The following is an 18,891-nucleotide window of genomic DNA, read 5'->3' on the forward strand; positions in this document are numbered from 1 at the left end:
ACTTAGCTATAATGTTTTCCATTAATCTTTCTTTAGTTGATGGGCTTTCAAAAGATAGGATAGTATCTTTATTGCTAAATCTCAGCAGGGACCAAAGTTTATATTTTGAGGTACAGGATAAACACTTCAGTGTGACCATAATCTTTAGTGTCATTTATCTACTTCTCTATATCTGTAAAAAACAAACTTTCGTATTTATATAGGCTAGCACTAAACACACATGGGCAAGATAAATATTAAATAAAGGAAAGGGGAATTTTATCAATCTCCCATAGGAACCCATGAAAACATCAAAGAAAATAAAAATTACACTATTTTCCTCATTCACTTATTCTCAAAACCCTCTTAATCCCTAATACTGGACCCTGTATAAGGTACGAATGTATCAAGGACCTATGCAGGAATCTAACACATTTAACCTAAACAAACTGAACTATATATACATTCAACAAATCCTCTATCCAATAAAAGGAGGAACAGACAATTCTACTCATCATTCCACTCAATGTGCATTTGCTATGAAGTGCAAAAGAAACAAATCTACTCCTCTCTGTCAGATGAAATCAAACTTCGTAACAGTCAATCAGATAATTTCATTTTCATATCTTCAGTCAGGAACTTCAAACTCAAGCCTATATTCATTTCTTTCATTAGTGCACACTTTTTATTTCGGCAAAGCACTTAAGATTACAGGTCCCATTAAGCTTCCAACAACATTTCTCAAACATAAATGCACATTCAAGTCATTTAATTGAGTATCTGCTCTACATATGAAAAGATAAATAAAGGTGGTAGCTTATCACCTTCAACTGAGTAACTGCTTGCTCAGCATTCTTCTTTTGGACTTCCTCTTGTTGCAGCTTTCCTGTTTTCTCAGTCAGCTCATTCACCAACCTAGCATAATCCTGGCGTAGTTTATTTAGTTCAGCAGACTGCCTGAAAACAGTAGCTGGATTAGGAACCTTTCATTATTACAAACATACATAAAGCATAGATAAATAAAACATATTTTATATTAGTTTTGCTGAGTTAGTAATTTCATTCATAGCAAACTGAAAAGGACTACTATATATTACGTAAGTTACTACTAATAATGAAATTCAGTTAAATGAATCATTCTGATGACAATTACACAATTTCTAAAGTATCTATAAAATAATGAATAAAAATGGATGCCCATACACTCATGAGTATGAATCAACAGTGTCACCCTCAAACAGGTATTCTGAAAAATCTATTAAAATCAACCAGTCATAGTGTTTATTCTGAGTAAGCAAGCTACCATTCTTCTCTAAGGCACTGTTTCTCAAAATATGGCCCAGAGCCAACTATATCACTATCAAAAAGAACATGTATAAATAGTCAGTTTCCTAGGCTCCCACCAAATCATAATCATTTAGGGGTAGGACTCAAGAATGTGCTTTTTTAACTAACATGCCAGAGGCTTTCCAGAATAATGAAGTTTGGGAAAAACTTTAAAGGGGATAGATGGTTTAAAACTTGGAAATTCAGTCTCATAAAATTGTGGACTATTCCACTGGCAGTAGTAAGTATGTATCATATAGGTTAGCTGAAGAAGTTCTTTACACTGTAAGAGAATTGTTTTTGAAATTTAACTCATTTTACAAACAAACGCAAAAAACAAAAGCTAACCAATTACTATCAAACACCACTTTGATGACTCAAGAAAATATGAAGCCATTCAATTAAAATATTCTGCCATTCCATTAAAAATTCAGTATTTGGAAACATACTTGCTTTCTAGTTGGTTTGTAGTATTGCTGACAGCATCTCTCAGTATGCCATTTTCTTGCTTCAAGTGAGCTATCTCTGCCTCCATCTGCTCACGAACTTGCTGGAACTGAAAAGTTATTTTACACACATGAGTTTAGAAAACAATGACTGCCAAAGCTAACTTTTAAAAGAAACTTTATTATGATGAGAACTTAAAAAGCATGAACAGAATAAAGTCTGGACCATCCTTCTCAAAGAAATGTAAACAAACTAAAAGGATAAAATACATTTTCACAGTGACAGATGCAGAGTAAATACAAGCTGCCAGAGCATTCAAGAATGCAAGTTGCTGCTGTCATATATGAAATGTAAAATAAATACACAGAGATGTTTTAGAACTAAAAGATGATTTAGAACTTCCTTGTTACCTAAGACTATATAAAGAATTAAGCCTTTCTTGATCCTAGATTATGTCAACTTCATTTTATTAGCAGTATTTCTCTATGAAAAAATTTAGCAATTGAAAATATGTTCAATTCATTTATACGTTACAAGTTGAGCCATAATCAAATAGATGGCAAATCCACCTGCTAAAATACTCTGGCTTCTAATTTTTTACTTCAGAATTACAGAATCAAAAGAAAGAATACTGAATCTTATATTCTCATAAGGATATATGTTTTACTTTAGTATGTGAAGTCATTTTTAGTTAACCTATTTAATTAAGAGAAGTTAGAGTATGTTTTTTTTTTTTAGAGAACTTACAGGGCATCTACATTTTGGCCTCTATAACTAACCAAGTTAAAAAAAAATAATGTATCACTTTAACACCTTTAACCCTTGATAAAATATATTGCTACCAAGCGCTTGACTAAGTTTCAAATGAACAGTTAAGTAGGGTTTTAGAAAAAGAAAAGATCATTTGAGACTAGAAAAAAAAGTCAGGTTTTCAACAACCTGATTAATGGGAAATACTTCAAATGACCAGGAGCGGGAAGATAAAGGACTGGGCCAAATGAAAGCATAGAAGCAGTGCGTAGTAATTACATTACTGAACTGTAATGGAGTATTTACTTGTAAGCTTAGAGCCTCCCAACCTCATCAATCCCTATTAAAATTGTTTGCTTAAAGACAGAGAGACAGTTTAGTCATTGTACCATGGTCCAGCAGAGAGACTTGCACATATTAGACACTTGAAAATTTGCTAGTTGAATGCAAACATTTCATTGTATTTTCAAAAAAAGAAAATATACCTTCATCTGCATCTGTTGAGTCTCTTGATAACTGACATGCATTTTGTTTTGAAATACATTATGTTCCTTTTCTAATGTTCCAATCCGATCTTTCATCCTTGCTATAACCACACTGCTTCTTTCTTTCTCTGCCATCATTTCCTAGAAGAGAAAAACAGAAATTATGAAAACTTATTTTAAAAAATGTATTATAGACTACAAGAAAACATTTTTAACATCAGCAAAAATATTGACAGTACAACAATCATGAGCTCTGAAATAAGTAATTACTTAAAAAGCAAGGTCAAAGGTTTTAAAAAAATAGGTCAGCTGCCTATTACCTGTTTTTACATCAATTTCTTTCATAAACACTCAGCTGTTTTTCTGTTTACTCTTATTTCAAATATACTTTCTGATCTAAGAGCTAAAAAGTTGAACTTCAAGGAAACTCTACATTCTAACTTGATTACAAAAAAGAATATTTTTAAAACAAAACAGTTGATTATTATTTGAAGGTACTCTCTCTCTTTTAGGGCACAAAAAAGGAAAAAGCCTAGAAGAGAAAAAAGAAGTCTTCTTCCTAGAGGAAGACATAAAGATACATTTATAGCAGAATGGAAGTTTAAAGTAAGGAAAAGTAAATATGAGAAGGTAAAGTTTTATTATCTTCCCAAGTCAAATCTTAAAAGGGTGATTTCATTTTGTGTTGCAAATATTATGAACTTCTAGAACAATCGTTAATTATCAAAGTGTAAGAAAGCCAAGCAATTTTTAATGTTATCTGCAGGTGTAAAACTGATAAAATTTAGGTTTTTTATGTAGCTGACATTTACCCATAAGAGTTATCAACTCATTTACATTTGTAAATTGTACTGATATGTGTAATACACTTAGGAAGAAAAGTATACTCATCATAAGTGTATTACTTAAGTACATAAAACTCAATTACCATGAAGTGGATACTTTTTTAATTTTTAAAATACAGTTTTATGTGGCTATACTTTTCTGGACATATTAAAGCTTCTAATCTTAAGTAAACACGCTTATTTTAGTAACTTTGATCAATATTGATTTGAAAGAGATTTCCCACTGACATTTTTTATTAACTTTAAATTCACATAAAAGATTTTAAATTCAAATGAGGCCATTCTCATAATGTAATCAAGTAGCTACCTGAATGATGCAGAAATAAACCTCATTTACTCTACTGTATTTAATACTTAAAAGGGGGAATAAGCAGATTAGGAGAAATGAGACCATACTTTCTACAGAATTTCAATTATCTTACCAGTCTACATGTTGTTTTGTTTTGTTTTTGTAAATACAATAGACATAGAACATCACATTAGTTTCATGTGTAAATACACTGATTCAGTATTTGTATGTAATGCAAAAATGACCTCCAGAATTAACATCACCACCACACAGTGAACAAATATTTTTTCTTGTGATAAGAACTTTTAAGACCTACTCTCTAGGCAACTTTCAAATATACAGTACAGTATTATTAACTATATATAGTCACTATCCTATACACTATATCCCCAGGACATACTTGTTTTGAAATTGGAAGTTTGTATTGTTTGACATAACTTGTAATGATTTTGGTTTTTTTACTTCTCAAAGTAAAATTTCTGGGATTTGAAAAACTTCAACATTTTTTCAACATTTATCCTATATATGTAAACTCAATGTATACACGATCACACCAAGTTTTGTGCTTCTGAAGAGAATAAATCTAGGTCATATCCAATTTAAACATGCTCTCAAATGTCCAAATGCTTCTGTTATTCTGAACCTGGGATGTCTATAAGTATGGTCATTTTAAATTCATAATTCAACTATAGCTATAATAACATGAAAGAGCAAGACCCCCACCAACAATACCTAAAATTCTAGAAGAAAATGGCTTTTACCAGGTATAAGTTTATTATACAAATAATTAAGTCAGGAATTACAATTTTTAAAATTCTTCAGTGATTCTGAATCACAAAGTAAATCCCTTAAACACAAAAATGTCTTCACCTGGGTTAACTGCTTACACCGATCCTTCATAGCAGCAGCATCTTCCTTGACAGCAGCAAGTAACTTGTCTTTTTCTTGAAGCTGATGTACAACTGCAGTCAATTCTCCTTTATTTGACTATAATTGAGTAATCAATACAGAATTAGTAATAGTTTACATGGGCTCTAATTAAAATAATGAAAAGAAAGTATTTAATTTCAAGTATTCTTAAGCCAATGCAGAGTTCATTATTACACATAGAGTACAATGATTGCCAAATACTGGTCACTGAAATATCATTCAAAAAGTCACTAGATCAATATACATTCTGACACATATAACAGGGTACCTATCAACCAAGAAACCAATTTTTACAAAGACTTACAGGAGTTCCAGTTTTAAATGCAGAGTCAAGATAGCAATCTCTCCCTTCTCCTCCTAAAAGATCAAGAGTATGAAACCAAAATGCAAAGTAATCCAAAATAAAAGTCATCTGTAATGTCAAAGCATAGTATCTGGAAAGGCTTCCAAAAGTAGTGGAGATCAAGCACAAGTGATTGCCAACCCTCAGGATATACCTGGTATTACAGAGGTTCCATGGGTATACAGTTCTCTGAAACTGACAGGCATATCCTGAAAGGTAAAACCAACAGTCCCCCATTTGGTATCAGGAACAAATGCAAACACAGACCTAGGAATTTTCTTGGAAAGAGGTACAAAGATGCCAAAGAAGTAGGAATGAAGAAATTACACAAACTTTGTCCAAAGATAGCAGCCAGTCAATGAGTTAAGTTGAGAGAGAGTCTCTATAGTGGGACTCTCAAGAGTACAGTCTTTTATCTGGGAAGAAAGAAAAGACAAAAGAACTCATTTGCACACACAGCACAAGGAGAACACCAGGCAGCCTTGGTCCTTTGATACCTATTTAAAGGCACAGAAATAATCCAAGAGGAACACCCTTCACTGTAAGAGTACTAATCAAAAAACTAAAAATACAAGAGTCTATTCAAGATACAAGAAAAAGGAAAGGAAAGGAAATTAATAAGAAAAAATAAGATAGCAAATGAATAAAAATAACCAGAAAAACATCAAAGAGAATACAAAAATTGTGATTTAAAAAAAAAATCACCAGGAGGCAGAATCAAGTTGACGGCATGAGTAAGACACTGGGAATCTCCTCCCAGAAACATATATATTTTTGAAAACAACAAATACAACAATCCCTAAAAGAGAGACCAGAAGATACAGGACAACAGCCAGACTACATCCACACCCATGAGAACCCAGCGCCACACGAAGGGGATAAGATACAGGCCCCAGACCAGTGGTACAAGAGTGCCCCTCGCCCAAGCTCACGGCAGGAGGACAGGAGTCAGAGCGGGGAAGGAGAGGGAGCCCAGTACTGCTGAACACCCATCCCTAGCCATCCAAACCCAGAGCGCAGACACACAGAGCGAGGAGTGCGGGAAACTAGCATAACAGGACACTAAAACCTGCAAGAGGGTCCCTGCAGCGGGCGCCCCTGGGACAAAAAAAAGTGAGTGCTTTTTGAAAGTCTTAAAGGGACAGGGACTGCAAAGCTGGACGGAAGCGTCCCGGGACACTTAGCCCAGGAGCTAGGAATCCCGGGTAACTACAGGCGCCCTAACCCCCTGGGCAGCAGCTCTGAGACCCCTCACAGCAATAAACACCCCCCACACATTCCCCCACCATAGGAGAGCAGCAGCCTGAGGCTGGCTATGCGCACAGCAAGGGAGCTTCCTCCATAGCGGCCAGGCGAGAAAGACCCAGTCTACGTGCAACTGCGCAACACAGGCCGCTAGGGGTCGCCATTGGCCCTATAAAGAAAGGCCAGGAGCAAGTGGAAAGGGTCCTGGTTCTCCCAGTTGACAGATGAGTCAACATCATACCACTGCATCTATCAACATGAAAAGGCAGAGAAATACGATCCAGACCAGACTAAACCACACACCTTCCAGATCCTCCCCTGAGAATGAACTTGGAGAGACAGATTTAGCCAATCTTCCTGAAAAACAATTCAAAATAAAAGTCATAACCATGCTGATGGACTTGCACAGGAATATGCAAGAATTAAGGAGGAGAATACAGAAATAAAACAATCGTTGGAAGGACTTCAAAGCAGAATGGATGAGATGCAAGAGACCATTAATGGACTAGAAACCAGAGAACAGGAACACAGAGAAGCTGACGCAGACAGAGATAAAAGGATCTCCAGGAATGAAAGAATATTAAGAGAACTGTGTGACCAATCAAAACTGAACAATATCCGCATTATAGGAGTACCAGAAAAAGAAGAGAGAGAAAAAGGGATAGAAAATATCTTTGAAGAAATAATTGCTGAAAAATTCCCCAAACTGGGGGAGGAAATGGCCTCTCAGACCACGGAAGCACACAGAATTCCATGACAAGGGACCCAAGTAGGGCAACACCAAGACACATAATAATTAAAATGGCAAAGATCAAAGACAAGGACAGAGTATTAAAGGCAGCTAGAGAGAGGAAAAAGGTCACCTACAAAGGAAAACCCATCAGGCTATCATCAGACTTCTCAGCAGAAACCTTACAGGCCAGAAGAGAATGGTATGATATATTTAATGCAATGAAACGAGAAGGGCCTTGAACCAAGAATACTGTATCCAGCACGATTATCATTTAAATATGAAGGAGGGATTAAACAATTCCCAGACAAGCAAAAGAAGGTGAGGGAATTTGCCTCCCACAAACCACCTCCACAGAGTATTTTAGAGGGACTGCTCTAGATGGGAGCACTCCTAAAAAGAGCACAGAACAAAACACCCACCCAACATATGAAGAATGGAAGAGGAGGAAAAGGAACGGAGAGAAATAAAGAATCATCAGATAGTGTTAATAATACCTCAATAAGCGAGTTAAGTCAGACAGAAAGATAGTGAAGAAGCTAACCTTGAACTTTTGGTAACCACAAACCTAAAGCCTGCAATGGCAATAAGTACGTATCTTTCAATAATCACCCTAAATGTAAATGGTCTGAATGCACCAATTAAAAGACACAGAGTAAGAGAATGGATAAAAAAGCAAGACCCATCTATATGCTGCTTACAAGGGATTCACCTCAAACCCAAAGACATGCACAGATTAAAAGTCAAGGGATGGAAAAAGATATTTCATGCCAACAACAGGGAGAAAAAAGCAGGTGTTGCAGTACTAGTCTCAGACAAAATAGACTTCAAAACAAAGAAAGTAACAAGAGATAAAGAAGGACACTACATAATGATGAAGGGCTCAGTCCAACAAGAGGATATAACCATTATAAATATATATACACCCAATACAGGACCACCAGCATATGTGAAACAAATACTAACAGAATTAAAGGAGGAAATAGAATGCAACGCATTCATTTTGGGAGACTTCAACACACCACTCACTCCCAAGGACAGATCCACCAACCAGAAAATAAGTAAGGACACAGAGGTACTGAACAACACACTAGAACAGATGGACCTAACAGACATCTATAGAATTCTACATCCAAAAGCAACAGCATACATACACATTCTTCTCAAGTGCACATGGAACATTCTCCAGAATAGACCACATACTAGGCCACAGAAAGAGCCTCAGTAAATTCAAAAAGACTGAAATCCTACCAACCAACTTCTCAGAACACAAAGGTTTAAAACTAGAAATAAATTATACAAAGAAAGAAAAAAGGCTCACAAACATATGGAGGCTTAACAACATGCTCCTAAATAATCAATGGATCAACGACCAAATTAAAATGGAGATGCAGCAATATATGGAAACAAATGACAACAACAACACTAAGCCCCAACTACTGTGGGTCGCAGTGAACGCAGTCTTAAGAGGAAAGGTATATAGCAATCCAGGCACATTTAAATAAAGAACAATCCCAAATGAACAGTCTAATGTCACAATTATTGAAACTGGAAAAGAAGAACAAGTGAGGCCTAAAGTCAGCAGAAGGAGGGACATAATAAATATCACAGAAGAAATAAATAAGAAAGGAAAAATCACAACAGACCACACAGAAATACAAAGAATTATTAAAGAATACTATGAAAACCCATATGCTAAGAACCTGGAAAACCTAGGAGAAATGGACAACTTCTTAGAAAAACACAACCTTCCAAGACTGACCCAGAAAGAAACAGAAAATCTAAACAGTCCAATCACCAGCAACAAAATTGAAGTGGTAATCAAAAAACGACCCAAGAACAAAACCCCAGGGCCAGATGGATTTACCTCAGAATTTTATCAGACATACAGAGAAGACATAATACCCATTCCCATTAAAGTTTTCAAAAAAATTAGAAGAGGAGGGAATACTCCCAAACTCATTCTATGAAGCCAAAATCACCCTAATACCAAAACCAGGCAAAGACCCCACCAAAAAAGAAAACTACAGACCAATATCCCTGATGAACATACATGCAAAAATACTCAACAAAATAGTAACAAACCGAATTCAAAAAGACATCAAAAGGATCATACACCATGACCAAGTGGGATTCATCCCAGGGATGCAAGGATGGTACAACATTCGAAAATCCATCCACATCATCCACCAGATCAACAAAAGGAAGGACAAAAACCACATGATCATCTCCATAGATGCTGAAAAACCATTCAACAAAAGACAATATCCATTCGTGATAAAAACTCTCAACAAAATGGGGATAGAGGGCAAGTACCTAAACATTATAAAGGCCATATATGATAAACCCACACCCAACATCATACTGAACAGCAAGAAGCTGAAAGCTTTTCCTCTGAGATCGGGAACCAGACAGGGATGCCCACTCTCCCCGCTGTTATTCAACATAGTATTGGAGGTCCTAACCATGGCAATTAGACAAAACAAAGAAATATAAGGAATCCAGCTTGTTAAAGAAGAAGTTAAACTGTCACTATTTGCAGATGACATGATATTGTACATAAAAAACCCTAAAGACTCCACTCCAAAACTACTAGAACTAATATCGGAATTCAGCAAAGTGGCAGGATACAAAATTTACACACAGAAATCTGTGGCTTTCCTATACACTAACAATGAGCTAATAGAAAGAGAAATCAGGAAAACAATTCCATTCATAATTGCATCAAAAAGAATAAAATATCTAGGAATAAACCTAATCAAGGAAGTGAAAGACCTATCTATACCCTGAAAACTATAAGATACTCTTAAGAGAAATTAAAGAGGTCACTAATAAATGGAAACTCATCCCATGCTCCTGGCTAGGAAGAATTAATATCGTCAAAATGGCCATCCTGCCCAAAACAATAAACAGATTCGATGCAATCCCTATCAAATTACCAACAGCATTATTCAATGAACGGGAACAAATAGTTCAAAAATTCATATGGAAATACCAAAGATCCCAAATAGCTCAAGCAATCCTGAGAAGGAAGAATAAAGTGGGGTAAAGTGGGGGGGATCTCACTCCACAATTTCAAGCTCTGCTACAAAGCCACAGTAATCAAGATAATTTGGTACTGGCACAAGAACAGAGCCACAGACTAATGGAACAGAATAGACTCCAAACATTAACCCAAACATATATGGTCAATTAATATTCAATAAAGGAGCCATGAACATACAATGGGGAAATGACAGTCTCTTCAAGAGACTGTGCTGGCAAAATTGGACAGCTACATGTAAGAGAATGAAACTGGATCACTGTCTAACCCCATACACAAAAGTAAATTTGAAATGGATCAAAGAATTGAACATAAGTCATGAAACCATAAAACTCTTAGAAAAAAACATAGGCAAAAATCTCTTAGACATAACCATGAGTGACTTCTTCTTGAACATATCTCCCCAGGCAATGGAAACAAAAGCAAAAATGAACAAGTGGGACTATATCAAGCTGAAAAGCTTCTGTACAGGAAAGGACACCATCAATAGAACAAAAAGGTATCCCACAGTATGGGAGAATATGTTCATAAATGACAGATCCGATAAAGGGCTGACATCCAAAATATATAAAGAGCTCACACACCTCAACAAAGAAAAAGCAAATAATCCAATTAAAAAATAGGCAGAGGAGCTGAACAGACACTTCTCCAAAGACAAAATTCAGATGGCCAACAGACACATGAAAAGATGCTCCACATCGCTTGTCATCAGAGAAATTCAAATTAAAACCACAATGAGATATCACCTCACACCAGTAAGGATCGTCATCATCGAAAAGACAAACAACAACAAATGTTGGCAAGGTTGTGGAGAAAGGGGAACCCTCCTACACTGCTGGTAGGAATGTAAATTAGTTCAACCATTGTGGAAAGCAGTATGGAGGTTCCTCAAAATGCTCAAAATAGAAATACCATTTGACCCAGGAATTCCACTTCTAGGAATTTACCCTAAGAATACAGCAGCCCAGTTTGATAAAGACAGATGCACCCCTATGTTTATCGCTGCACTATTTACAATAGCCAAGATATGGAAGCAACCTAAGTATCCATCAGTAGATGAATGGATAAAGATGTGGTACATATACACAATGGAATATTATTCAGCCATAAGAAGAAAACAAATTCTACCATTTGCAACAACATGGATGGAGCTAGAGGCTGTTATGCTCAGTGAAATAAGCCAGGCAGAGAAAGACAAGTACCAAATGATTTCACTCACATGTGGACTATAAGAACAAAGAAAAACTGAAGGAACAAAACAGCAGCAGAATCACAGAACCCAAGAATGGACTATCAGTTACCAAAGGGAAAGGGACTGGGGATGATGGGTGGGAAGGGAGGGATAAGGGTGGGTAAAAAGAAAGGGGGCATTACGATTAGCATGTATAGTGCTGTGGGGGGGTATGGGGCAAGCTGTACAACAGCGAAGACAGGTGGTAATTATACAGCATCTTGCTATGCTGATGGAAAGTGACTGTAGTCGGGTGGAGGGTGGGGAACTTGTTAGGGGGAGGAGCCTGGTAAACATAGTGTTCTTCATGTAATTGCAGATTAATGATAGCAAAACAAAAATTAAATTTAAAAAAATAAATTAATTAAATTTTAAGAAAAAAATCACCGTAATTATTTTAACTCTAATAAAGCAGTCCTTTCTTGAAAAACAAGAGCAAAGAACAGCTCACATAAAAGGGCTGATATACTGGGGAAAAAGATGGCAGCATGAGAAGAAAGGCAGAAACACTCTTCCAAAACCACATATAACACTAAAATACATCAAATACACTTAGTCCTAAAAGAGCAACCCAATGACTACAGAAAAGACAGCCTACATCTAGGGAAAAGAGAAGACCTCACAGAAAACAGTAAAGTAGCAAAGCCACCAGCCAGAAAGATCCAGCCCTCCCCATCCCAGCTCACAGGAGAGAGGAAGAAAAATGGAACAGGGAGGGAGCAAAAGCCCAGGATTGCTAAACACCCAGAGACCTGCTCCAGGAAAACAAACCCACATTACATGGTGCTCTGGAGATTAGTGGGGCTGGAAAGCAAAGACAGGCAGAATACTCGGGAGAGACTGAGATTCCAGCCAATTGTGGAAAATGGGTACCCACAACCAGCCACTCTGGGACAAAAGAAAGGCAGACACATTGAAAGACTTCCCAACAGCAGGAAGGGTGCTAAAGAGGCAAAGATTACACAGAGACTGCTACTCAGGAGAAAGAAGATGGACAAAATTGTCCCACACACTCAGCAGAGCAGGTTGGGGACTTTCAAGAGCTGCAGGTGCTCCATTGCCCTGGCAAGAACACAGGCCCAAGGAACCCACTGCAATATGCAGCCTTCTGCTCCTTCCTCCTGGCTGGCAACAGTTCGCACACTGGCAGCCCCTGCCAGTGTGCAAGTCCAGCCATGGGGCAGCCAGCCTATAACAGCTACAGAGGCATAATGCAGATGCTCCTCCCAGCACAATAGGCCCACTGTTGCTGGTAGTGGAAGCAGGCATTGCAGTCGGGAAGCAGGAAGACCTATGCTTAACCTTGAAGCACCAGCGCCAACTGCCTGCAACCCCTGCCATCACTTCAGGTTCTGGGCAGCTCCAGAGAGTGGAGCCTCTGAGCACTAGAGGGTGCCGCCTACACAAAGCTATTATTCTATAGGAATCACTAGAAACATAGAAGAGCAAAAAAATTTTATACTAATAAAAATCCAACGAACACCACAAAGAGGGCTAATTGAAACAGAAATCACTAAACTTCTTGATAAAGATTTCAAAATAAAAATCATAAACATGCTCACCACGTACTGAAAAATACTCAAGATCTCAGGGAAGACTTAAGACACAGGAATTTTGAAAAACACAGAATCTGAAATGAAACATGCAATCAAGGGATTTAAAAGTAGATTAGATGAGGTAGGGAAGACTGTAAATGAAACAAATTAGAGAACAGGAAACAAGGAAGCTAAGGCACTTTCAGAGATCTCTGTACTTCCATAACCTGAAAGACTTTCCTACTCCGGTCTGGGGAAGTTTTCAGCAACTATTTCCTCAAAGAGGCTTTCTATTCCTTTTTCTCTCTCTTCTTCTTCTCATACCCCTAAAATGTGAAAATTGTTCCATTTGCACTGGACACACAGTTTTCTTATTATTATTTCATTCCTCAAAAAGGAGATAGGATTAAAGATGGCAGCGTGAGAGGTGAGACAGAGGCTTCCTCCTAAAAACTCATATAATACAACTAATTCTGAAAGAGAACAGGAAAGAGGGCTGCGCCAAACTGCATACACTTGGAGAAAAAAATAAACCTCATTGAACAAGGTAATGTACCAAAGCCATGGCCCAGCTGGACCAAAGCCCTTCCCCCTTTCTCCACCCCCAGCTCATTGGCGGGAGGAAGAGAAACAGAGCAGGGAGGGAGTGGAGGCCTGGGACTAGTGAATACCTAAACTCCGGAGATCTGTTCTGAGAGCATGCACTATAATACCAAAACCAGGCAGACAACACAAAAAAAGAAAATTACAGACCAATATGCCTGATAAACATAGATGCAAAAATACTCAACAAAATATTGGCAAACCGAATTCAAAAATACATCAAAAAGATCATCCATTATAATGAAGTACAATTTATTACAGGGATGCAAGGATGGTACAACATTTGAAAATTCATCAACATCATCCACCACATCGACAAAAAGAAGGACAAAAACCACATAATCATCTCCATAGATTCTGAAAAGCATTTGACAAATTCAACATCTATTCATGATAATAACTCTCATAAAAGTGGGTATAGAGCGCAAGTACCTCAAATTAATAAAGGCCATATATGACAAGCCCACAGCCAACATTATACTTAACAACAAGGAACTGGAAGCATTCCTTTTAAGATCAGGAACAAGACAAGGTTGCCCACTCGCCCCACTTGTATTCAACATAGTACTGGAGGTTCCAGCCATGGCAATCAGACAACACAAAGAAATAAAAGGCATCCAGATTGGCAAGGAAGAAGTCAAACTGTCCCTGTTTGCAGATGACATGATATTGTACATAAAAAACCCTAAAGACTCCACTCCAAAACTACTAGATCTAATATCTGAATTCAGCAAAGTTGCAGGATACAAAATAAATACACATAAATCTGTTGCATTCCTGTACATGACCAATGAACTAGCACAAAGAGAAATCAGGAAAACAATTCAATTCACAGCTGCATCAAAAAGAAAAAAATACCTAGGAATAAACCAAACCAAGGAAGTGAAAGACCTTTACTCTGAAAACTACAAGACACTCGTGAGAGAAGTTAAAGAAGATACCAATAAATGGAAATACATCCCGTGTTCATGGATAGAACAAATTAATATTGTCAAAATAGCCATCATCCTGTCTAAAGCAATTTACACATTCAATGCAATTCCTATCAAAATACCAACCGCATTCTTCAATGAAGTAGAGAAAATTGTTCTAAAATTCATATGGAACCACAAAAGACCCCAAATAGCCAAAGCAATCCTGAGAAGGAAGAATAAAGAAGGAAGAATAAACTCTACTATAAAGCCAAAGTAGTCAAAACAATCTGGTACTGGCACAAGAACAGACCCAATGACCAATGGAACAGACTAGAGAGTCCTGATATAAACCCAAACATATATGGTCAATTAATATACAATAAAGGATCCATGGTCATACAATGGGGAAATGACAACCTCTTCAACAGCTGGTGTTGGCAAAACTAGACAGCTACATGCAAGACAATGAAACTGGATTATTGTTTAACCCCACAGACAAAAGTAAACTCGAAATTGATCAAAGACATGAATGTAAGTCATAAACCATAAAACTCTTAGAAGACAACACAGACAAAAATCTCCTGATTATAGGTATGAACTTCTTCCTGAACGTATCTCCTCAAGCCACAGAAATAAAACAAAAATGAACACATGGGACTACATCAAACTAAAAGGCTTCTGTACAGCAAAGGACACCATCAACAAAACAAAAAGGCATCCTACAGTATGGGAGAACATATTTGTAAATGACATATCTGACAAGGGGTTAACATCCAAAATATATAAAGAAATTACATGCCTCAACACCCAAAAAGCAAATAACCCAATTAAAAATGGGGCAGAGGATATGAACAGACAGTTCACCAAAGAAGAAATTCAGATGGCCAACAGGCACATGAAAAGATGCTGCACATCACTAATCATCAGGGAAATGCAAATTAAAACCACAATGAGGTATCACCTCACACCAGTTAGGATGGCGAGCACCGAAAAGACTAAGAACAACAAATGCTGGTAAGGACGCGGAGAAAGGGGAACCCTCCTACACTGCTGGTGTGAATGTAAATTAGTTCAACCATTGTGGAAAGCAATATGGAGGTTCCTCAAAAAACTAAAAACAGAAATACCATTTGACCCAGGAATTCCACTTCTTGGAATTTACCCAAAGAATACAACTTCTCAGATTCAAAAAGACATATGCACCCCTATTCACCACAGCACTTTTTACAATAGCCAAGACATGGAAGCAACCTAAGTGTCCCTCAGTAGATGAATGGATAAAGAAGATGTGGAACATATACACAATGGAATACTATTCAACCATAAGAAAGAAACAAATCCTACCATTTGCAACAACATGATGGAGCTGGAGGATACTATGCTCAGTGAAATAAGTCAGGCAGATAAAGACAAGTCCCAAATGATTTCCCTCATTTGTGGAGTATAACAACGAAGCAAAACTGAAGGAACAAAATAGCAGCAGACTCACAGACTCCAAGAATGAACTAGTGGTTACCAAAGAGGAGGAGTGTGGGAGGGCGGGTTGAGACGGAGGGAGAAGGGGTTTGAGGGGTATTATGTTTAGTGTACATGGTGTGGGTGGTCATGGGGAAAACAGTGTAGCACAGAGAAGGAAAACAGCAAACAGTGAATCTGTGGCATCTTACTACAGTGATGGACAGTGACTGCATTGGTTTATGGGTGGGGACTTGATAATATGGGTAAATGTAGTAACCACATTGTCTTTTCATGTGAAAAAGAAAAGAGTGGAGGAGGAAAAAAAAAGAAGGAACCTTTAGATTGTGATTGAAATAGCGTAATAACCAAGTTGTTATACTGTTAGATAGTAAAGAAACTGCCCTAGAACTTTTCGTATCCACAATCTAAAGGCTGCAATGGCAGTAAGTATGTATCTCTCATTAATCACCGTGAATGTAAATAGACTGAATGCACCAATCAAAAGACACAGAGTTACAGAACAGACAAAAAAAAAAACCCTTCCATATGCTGCCTATAAGAGACCCACTTCAAACCCAAAGACAATCAGAGACTGAACGTGAAGGGATGGAAAAAAATATTTCATGCAACCAATAGGGAGAAAAAAGCAGGAGCTACAGTACTTGTATGAGACAAAATAGACTTCAAAAGAAAGAAAGTAAAAAGAGACAAAGAAGGACATTACATAATTATAAAGGGGTCAGTCCAAAAGAGGATATAACCATTACAAAATACCTTTCATGTTTTTGGGTGCTCATATGCACCAAACATACGAGCACCCAAATACATGAAACAAATACTAACAGAATTAAGGGCAAAATACAATGCAATGCATTCATTTTAGGAGACTTCAACACACCACTCACTCCAAAAGACACATCAACCAGACAGAAAGTAAGTAAGGAGACAGAAGCACTGAACAACGCATTAGAACAGATGGACCTAACAGACATTTACAGAACACTCCACCCAAAAGCAGCAGGATGATACACATTCTTCTCGACTGCGCTTGGAACATTATCCAGAATAGATTACATACTAGGCCACAAAAAGAGCCTTAGTAAATTTAGAAGGATTGAAATTGTGCCAACCAGCTTCTCAGACCACAAAGGTATGAAACTAGAAATAAATTGTGCAAAGAAAACAAAAAAACCCACAAACAAATGGAGACTTTACAAAATGCTCCTAAATAATCAATGGATCAATGACCAAATAGAGAGTTTAAGCAATATATGGAAACAAATGAATACAACAACTCAACCCCAACTTCTGTGGGACACAGTGAAGGCCATTCTAAGAGAGAAGTATATTGCAATACAGGCTTACCTCAAGAAAGAAGAACAATCCCAAATGAACAGTCTAAACTCACAATTAATGAAACTACAAAAGAGCAAATGAGGCCCAAAATCAGGAGAAGGAGGGACATAATAAAGATCAGAGCAGGAATAAATAAAATCGAGAAGAATAAAACAATAGAAAGAATCAATGAATCCAGAAGCTGGTTCTTCCAGAAAATAAACAAAACAGATAAACCTCTAGCCAGACTTAATCAAGAAAAAAAGAGTCTACACACATGAACAGAATCAGAAATGAGAAAGGAATAATCACTATGGAAACCATAGAAATACAAAGCATCAATAAAAAATACTATGAAAAATTATACGCTAACAAACTGGATAACCTAGAAGAAATGGACAACTTTCTAGAAAAATACAACTGCCCAAGACTGACCCAGAAAGTAACAGAAAATCTGAATGGACCATTTACGAGCAATGAAATTGAACTAGTAATCAAAAAACTATCTAAGAGCAAAATTCCTGCACCAGATGGCTTCACCACTGAATTTTATCCAACATTTGCACAAGACCTAACATCCATACTCCTTAAAATTTTCTAAAAAGTAGAAGAGGGAATACTTCCAAACTCATTCTAGGAGGCCATCATCACTCTAATAACAATACCAAGCAAAGACAACACAAAAAAACAAAATTACACACCTCTGATGAACACAGACGCAAAAATACTCAACAAAATATCAGCAAACTGAATTCAAAAATACATAAGATCATCCATCATGATCAAGTGGAATTTATTCCAGGGGTGCAAGAATAGTAAAATATTCAAAAATCCATCATCATACCCCACATCAACAAAAAGAAGGACAAAAAACACATAATGCTGAAAAAGCATTTGACAAAATTCAATATCCATTCATGATAAAAACTCTCAACAAAATGAGTACAGATGGTAAGTTCTTCAACATGATAAAGGCCATATATGACAAACCCACAGCCAACACCATACTTAACAGCAAAAAGCTGAAAGCTTTTCCTTTAAGATCAGGGACAAGACAAGGATGCATACTCTCACAAATTTTATTCAACGTAGTACTGGAGGTCCTAGCCATGGCAATCAGACAACCAAAGAAATAAAAGGCATCCAGATTGACAAGGAAGAAGTTAAACTGTCACTGTTTACAGATGCTATGATGCTGTACATAAAAAACCCTAAAGAATACACCCGAAAACTACTTGAACTAATAACTGAATTCAGCAAAGTTGCAGGATACAAAATTAATACACAGTAATCTGTTGCATTCCTATATACTAACGATGAACTAGCAGAAGAGAAATTAGGAAAACAATTCCATTTACAATTGCATCAAAAAGAATAAAATACCTAGGAATAAACCTAAACAA

At 37.0% G+C, this 18,891-nt stretch overlaps 1 protein-coding gene across 18 annotated transcripts in view; it reads right to left on the reverse strand.

The window, feature by feature from the left end:
• Positions 1 to 18,891, reverse strand: part of KTN1 (kinectin 1) — a 145,313-nt gene that overhangs the window by 57,018 nt on the left and 69,404 nt on the right. For all 18 annotated transcript variants that reach the window (XM_073211198.1, XM_073211205.1, XM_073211199.1 and 15 more), the window contains 4 exons: positions 4,992 to 5,108; positions 2,988 to 3,128; positions 1,755 to 1,861; positions 804 to 936 (listed from right to left, as the gene is read on the reverse strand). In XM_073211198.1, the coding sequence (XP_073067299.1) occupies positions 804 to 936; positions 1,755 to 1,861; positions 2,988 to 3,128; positions 4,992 to 5,108 (498 nt within the window). The remainder of the gene's footprint in view (positions 1 to 803; positions 937 to 1,754; positions 1,862 to 2,987; positions 3,129 to 4,991; positions 5,109 to 18,891) is intronic.

Source organism: Manis javanica, chromosome 8 (genome assembly GCF_040802235.1).
Source record: "Manis javanica isolate MJ-LG chromosome 8, MJ_LKY, whole genome shotgun sequence".
In the NCBI taxonomy this organism is placed as follows: domain Eukaryota; kingdom Metazoa; phylum Chordata; class Mammalia; order Pholidota; family Manidae; genus Manis; species Manis javanica.